Genomic DNA, 7,500 nt, shown 5'->3' with positions numbered 1-7,500 from the left:
GATTTAGGATAGACAGAAACTGATGGAGAATTATGATAGACACAGAAGCTGATAGAGATTTAGGATAGACACAGAAGCTGATTGAGATTTAGGATAGACACAGGAGCTGATAGAGATTTAGGATAGACAGAGCTGATATTCTTATAGTATATATGATAGATTTATTTTAGTATTGTTACTGTTCGTGAAATATTTTATTTTCATTGTTATTTACTTCTCTAGTATATTTATTTCCTTTCTGCACTGGGCTATTTCTCCTGGTGGAGCCCTTGGGCTTATAGTATCCTGCTTTTCCAACCAGGGTTGTAGCTTAGCAAGTAATGATAATGATGGTGTTAGGATAGACACAGAAGCTGATATATTTAAGATAGAAGCTGATAGAGATTTAGGATAGACACAGAAGGTGATAGAGATTTAGGATAGACAGAAACTGATGGAGAATTATGATAGACACAGAAGCTGATAGAGATTTAGGATAGACACAGAAGCTGATTGAGATTTAGGATAGACACAGGAGCTGATAGAGATTTAGGATAGACAGAGCTGATATTCTTATAGTATATATGATAGATTTATTTTAGTATTGTTACTGTTCGTGAAATATTTTATTTTCATTGCTATTTACTTCTCTAGTAGTTTATTTATTTCCTTTCTGCACGGGAATATTTTCCATATTGGAGCCTTTGGGCTTATAGTATCCTGCTTTTCCAACTAGGGTTGTAGTTTAGCAAGTAATGATAATGATGGTGTTAGGATAAACACAGAAGCTGATATATTTAAGATAGAAGCTGATAGAGATTTAGGATAGACACAGAAGGTGATAGAGATTTAGGATAGACACAGAAGGTGATAGAGATTTAGGATAGACATAGAAGCTGAGAGAGATTTAGGATAGACATAGAAGCTGAGAGAGATTTAGGATAGACATAGAAGCTGAGAGAGATTTAGGATAGACACAGAAGCTGAGAGAGATTTAGGATAGACATAGAAGCTGAGAGAGATTTAGGATAGACACAGAAGGTGATAGAGATTTAGGATAGACATAGAAGCTGAGAGAGATTTAGGATAGACACAGAAGGTGATAGAGATTTAGGATAGACATAGAAGCTGAGAGAGATTTAGGATAGACACAGAAGCTGAGAGAGATTTAGGATAGACATAGAAGCTGAGAGAGATTTAGGATAGACATAGAAGCTGAGAGAGATTTAGGATAGACACAGAAGCTGAGAGAGATTTAGGATAGACGCCGAAGTTGATGGAGCTGCAGGATAGACACAAGCTGAGAGAGATTTAGGATAGACACAGAAGGTGATAGAGATTTAGGATAGACACAAGCTGAAGGAGATTAGGATAGACTTTCCTAGATCTGAGAAAAGTTTTTGATATATTCTGTTTCAAGTTTTGATGTTGAAATTAATGGGGATTTGCAACATTCTTCTCTTTTTAAGTCAACATCTTTCTGTGAGATTGATGTGATAAAATAGTTTCCTGAATGGTACAGTGGTAACGTGCTCGCCTAGCATTCGCGTGACAGCAGATCGATCCCAGCCTGGGATTGCGAGTTTCAGCTGTTTACTAGGAAGGCCACTGCTGTGGTTGGGCACCACAGTCGGGCGTTACGCTTACCCGGCTGACGTTCTGGTGAGAATCTATTCTGATGAAACTGGGACTGAAACCAGACACCTTTACCTTTATATATGCTTGATGTTTGTACTTGTTGCTTTCATACTGTCATTTCTTAGGATAATATTTATACTTATTAGTAAACTTGACATCCTTCAAGATGTTTTAAGTGTCTGTGCTACATGCATTTATGCTGTATAAAATTGGGCAACATCATGTTAGATAATAAGAATTGACTTGCATGGGTGAGGATTTTCTATGTAGGTATAAGTGTAGTCTAGGCGCATTGCGTATGTAATTCATATAGGTATTTGATATTTTAAGTACTAAAAGCCTTTTTGCAAGGATGTTAACATTTAGGTGTCACACACCACTTCCTATTTTGTTTAGGTCTACAATAGTGAGGTTACGAAAAAAAATCTGGGAAGGCGCTCATTTAATACTTATACACATTATATACTGTGTGTTTATATATATATATATATATATATATATATATATATATATATATATACATGTTTATATGTAATGGTTACGTACCTCGGTGTGGCACCATGTGGATATGGTCCATCCATATCTTCAAAACTGGGTTAGGCCTCCATCCTATCTGTAACAAAGATGAAACAACATTGAAGTATAAATCATATATATATATATATATATATATATATATATATATATATATATATGAACATATATCACAAGCACACGTGATTTTAATTAATGTAAATATCACCCACGAATGGCATTTAATACCGAATTCTATCTTGGGAATATATATCCACTTGGAATTCATTTTATGGTAACAGCTTCTGGCCGGGTGGGGATTCGAACCACCACCTGTACGGCTTGAAACTATGCTGGCAGGGACCCTACCGACTAAGCTATCAAGAGAGACTAAAAGTTTATGACAAGTCCCCCTACATATTCCTGTCGAATTCAGGAATCTGTTCATAGACTTGAAATAAACCCATCTCCACCATGATAACTGAATCGTGAGTTTGCAACATGTGGTTATTTTAATGAACATATATCACAAGCACACGTGATTTTAATTAATGTAAATATTACCCACGAATGGCATTTAATACCGAATTCTATCTTGGGAATACATATCCACTTGGAATTCATTTTATGGTAACAGCTTCTGGCCGGGTGGGGATTCGAACCACCACCTGTACGGCTTGAAACTATGCTGGCAGGGACCCTACCGACTAAGCTATCAAGAGAGACTAAAAGTTTATGACAAGTCCCCCTACATATTCCTGTCGAATTCAGGAATCTGTTCATAGACTTGAAATAAACCCATCTCCACCATGATAACTGAATCGTGAGTTTGCAACACGTGGTTATTTTAATGAACATATATCACAAGCACACGTGATTTTAATTAATGTAAATATCACCCACGAATGGCATTTAATACCGAATTCTATCTTGGGAATATATATCCCCTACATAAACTTTTAGTCTCTCTTGATAGCTTACTCGGTAGGGTCCCTGCCAGCATAGTTTCAAGCCGTACAGGTGGTGGTTCGAATCCCCACCCGGCCAGAAGCTGTTACCATAAAATGAATTCCAAGTGGATATATATTCCCAAGATAGTATTCGGTATTAAATGCCATTCGTGGGTGATATTTACATTAATTAAAATCACGTGTGCTTGTGATATATGTTCATTAAAATAACCACGTGTTGCAAACTCACGATTCAGTTATCATGGTGGAGATGGGTTTATTTCAAGTCTATGAACAGATTCCTGAATTCGACAGGAATATGTAGGGGGACTTGTCATAAACTTTTAGTCTCTCTTGATAGCTTAGTCGGTTGGGTCCCTGCCAGCATAGTTTCAAGCCGTACAGGTGGTGGTTCGAATCCCCACCCGGCCAGAAGCTGTTACCATAAAATGAATTCCAAGTGGATATATATTCCCAAGATAGAATTCGGTATTAAATGCCATTCGTGGGTAATATTTACATTAATTAAAATCACATGTGCTTGTGATATATGTTCTTTAAAATAACCACGTGTTGCAAACTCACGATTCAGTTATCATGGTGGAGATGGGTTTATTTCAAGTCTATGAACAGATTCCTGAATTCGACAGGAATATGTAGGGGGACTTGTCATAAACTTTTAGTCTCTCTTGATAGCTTAGTCGGTAGGGTCCCTGCCAGCATAGTTTCAAGCCGTACAGGTGGTGGTTCGAATCCCCACCCGGCCAGAAACTGTTACCATAAAATGAATTCCAAGTGGATATATATTCCCAAGATAGAATTCGTTATTAAATGCCATTCGTGGGTAATATTTACATTAATTAAAATCACATGTGCTTGTGATATATGTTCATTAAAATAACCACGTGTTGCAAACTCACGATTCAGTTATCATGGTGGAGATGGGTTTATTTCAAGTCTATGAACAGATTCCTGAATTCGACAGGAATATGTAGGGGGACTTGTCATAAACTTTTAGTCTCTCTTGATAGCTTAGTCGGTAGGGTCCCTGCCAGCATAGTTTCAAGCCGTACAGGTGGTGGTTCGAATCCCCACCCGGCCAGAAGCTGTTACAATAAAATGAATTCCAAGTGGATATATATTCCCAAGAATGAATTCGGTATTAAATGCCATTCGTGGGTGATATTTACATTAATTAAAATCACGTGTGCTTGTGATATATGTTCATTAAAATAACCACATGTTGCAAACTCACGATTCAGTTATCATGGTGGAGATGGGTTTATTTCAAGTCTATGAACAGATTCCTGAATTCGACAGGAATATGTAGGGGGACTTGTCATAAACTTTTAGTCTCTCTTGATAGCTTAGTCGGTAGGGTCCCTGCCAGCATAGTTTCAAGCCATACAGGTGGTGGTTCGAATCCCCACCCGGCCAGAAGCTGTTACCATAAAATGAATTCCAAGTGGATATATATTCCCAAGATAGAATTTGGTATTAAATGCCATTCGTGGGTAATATTTACATTAATTAAAATCACGTGTGCTTGTGATATATGTTCATTAAAATAACCACATGTTGCAAACTCACGATTCAGTTATCATGGTGGAGATGGGTTTATTTCAAGTCTATGAACAGATTCCTGAATTCGACAGGAATATGTAGGGGGACTTGTCATAAACTTTTAGTCTCTCTTGATAGCTTAGTCGGTAGGGTCCCTGCCAGCATAGTTTCAAGCCGTACAGGTGGTGGTTCGAATCCCCACCCGGCCAGAAGCTGTTACCATAAAATGAATTCCAAGTGGATATATATTCCCAAGATAGAATTCGGTATTAAATGCCATTCGTGGGTGATTTACATGTATATATATTATAAAATTTTATTTTCGCTTCCAGAAAGCTTTAGACTTAGGAGGTAGACGAAAGAATGTAGGAACTTCAGTATTTTGAGCTACATGTTATCATTCTTATAACTTCAGATTCGATTTTAAGTATTTTATTAATATATGTCTCAATTTGTTTACATTCAGGATTTTTAGTCTGATGATGAGATAGCTATTTCCTGGAAGCTTCGTGATTTTCTTAATAAACGTAGCTCAGAATGCTGAACTTTATGCTTTGATTCGCCTTTCATATATATATATATATATATATATACATATATATATATATATATATATATATATATATATATATATATTATATATATATATATATAAATATATATATATATATATATATATATCATATATATATGTGTGTGTGTGTATGTAAGTATATATTTATATTATATGTATATATATATAATATATATATATATATAGGTATATATTATATATATATATATACATATATATACATACATATATATATATATATATATATATATACATATATATATACACATACATACATACATACATACATACATACATATGAAGAATGTATTTATATATTGCCTTTGAATAGTAGCATTGCCAAACATCCCATTTCACCGTTCAATTTTTAATCTGGGATCTCCTAATGTACCGTACGGTAAAATTTGCCAACGCTGCTCAAGAATAATAATGGTACATCTACCATATTATAACACTATTCCAGCAATAGAACTAAATTTGGGTAACAAAAAGTAACAGCAATTTAAATATTCAAATTTCATTCTTTGGTATTTGCTTATTACCATGTATTGCTGCTGAGCTACTGGGTTTGGTCGTTACTCTTAACAAAGTGCTTAACAGTTCGTTCGTTTGTTCGTGTAAGAACGCCTTGCCTATAGCAAGACACGGGCTCTTTTATAAGGGCCCGTAAGAGAGACCCTAACAAATAAAATGAAGATAAAATTAAACAAATTCTGAAAATAGTTTCTTTTCCTTTAGTTTAAAGTCGATTTTATTGTTCTTCGGTTATTCAAAAGCTAGTGACATTGCTATCTAGAAAAAGGGACTATTCCAGATTCATTTAATTATCTTTCTGTTTTTCTAGCCTTTTTTTCTTAACTCATGCATGTAAAAAATATATGGATAAATGAAACAATAATTTGCGTTATAAAAACTTCGCATGACTTAATTAAAGGGGCATTTCTGTGAATAGATTTAATGCCCTTATAATGACGAACTAAAATTCCTTTCAACAATATTAGAGAAAAATCAGTAAACCGGAATAGTTCCCTGTTTATTTACCTATGATAATTACCTTAGTACATGAGTTATTTTGGCTACTTTTCTGAAATATGAATAATCAACTCTCTCTCTCTCTCTCTCTCTCTCTCTCTCTCTCTCTCTCTCTCTCCATAAAACTATTTATTTTTAAAAATCATTAAAAATATTCAATTGTTGAAAAACATCACCCATTTTCTAACACTGACTAACACTGGATTTTCATTTTATTGTTTTTAAGGATTTAAAGTTTTTATCACCCATGTCCCTAGAAGCTCATTATTGTCATTCATCTGTAACATATGCTAAAGTTCATAGCCCTCTATGAGTCTGCCTTCCTTTATGGATTTACTTTTAGTTTAACCTTTTATAACAATTTTAGACTATTTAAACGGTCTTAAACTATCTAACCGGTCTCAAACTATTTAACCGGTGTCAAACTATTTTACCGGTCTCAAACTATGGCTTTTAGTATCAATATTTTACTGAAGTTAATGTGGTAGAGATGTTTCAAAACGTTTTGATGATTTTAAGACTGAAACTAAGAACAGCGATCGACATTCCGTGGTGAGCAAAACATAGACACTTCGTTAAAAACAATGTTAAAATAAAGATGTTTTGATGATTATAATACTGAAACTAATGACTTATGAGTAGTTTATAATGTTTATATTACTGCTAACAGAATATTTTTTTATATGGGATATTTAAAAAAAAAAAAAAAAAAAAAAAAAAATTTCAGTAGTGAATGCAATAAAAACACGACTAAAAACTTAGGTTAAAATGTAAATGCAAATTAAAAAAAAAATGAGACAAAAGAATAAGAGAAACAAAGAACTCACGATTATAGCCAAAAAAAAAAAAAAATTCAGTATTGAACGCAATAAAAACACGACTAAAAAGTAAGTTAAAATTTAAATGCAAATTGAAAAAAAATATGAGACCAAAGAATAAGCGAAACAAAGAACTCACGATTATAGCCACAGGTCAGTACAGTATTAGCAAAGTGATACAGTGGCAAAGTCTGAGCACTGTTTTCAGCAAATTGCTTGATCTGTCTGAGCAAACAGGACATCAGAGGTGTCATGTTTTCATTCGGCTGGGGACCACGCCCACTCCTCACTTCGAACGTTTTCCTTTATAATCGTTTGTCTTCAAAGCTCGATTTTCAACAAGAGTATTTATCATCCCTTCCAATCTAACGTTTTTATAATAAAAAAATTATCAAATTTTTTTTTAACAACCAAAGACAAAAGGTTTAACGCC

At 34.3% G+C, this 7,500-nt stretch overlaps 1 protein-coding gene across 2 annotated transcripts in view; it reads right to left on the bottom strand.

Annotated features, from left to right (window-relative positions):
* Positions 1-7,500, bottom strand: part of LOC137646877 (carbonic anhydrase-related protein 10-like) — a 142,468-nt gene that overhangs the window by 27,487 nt on the left and 107,481 nt on the right. For both annotated transcript variants that reach the window (XM_068379946.1, XM_068379947.1), the window contains exon 6: positions 2,164-2,230. In XM_068379946.1, coding sequence (XP_068236047.1) covers positions 2,164-2,230 — 67 coding nt within the window. The remainder of the gene's footprint in view (positions 1-2,163; positions 2,231-7,500) is intronic.

Source organism: Palaemon carinicauda, chromosome 9 (genome assembly GCF_036898095.1).
Source record: "Palaemon carinicauda isolate YSFRI2023 chromosome 9, ASM3689809v2, whole genome shotgun sequence".
NCBI classification, from domain to species: domain Eukaryota; kingdom Metazoa; phylum Arthropoda; class Malacostraca; order Decapoda; family Palaemonidae; genus Palaemon; species Palaemon carinicauda.
This window is presented reverse-complemented; position numbering and strand designations above follow the sequence as displayed.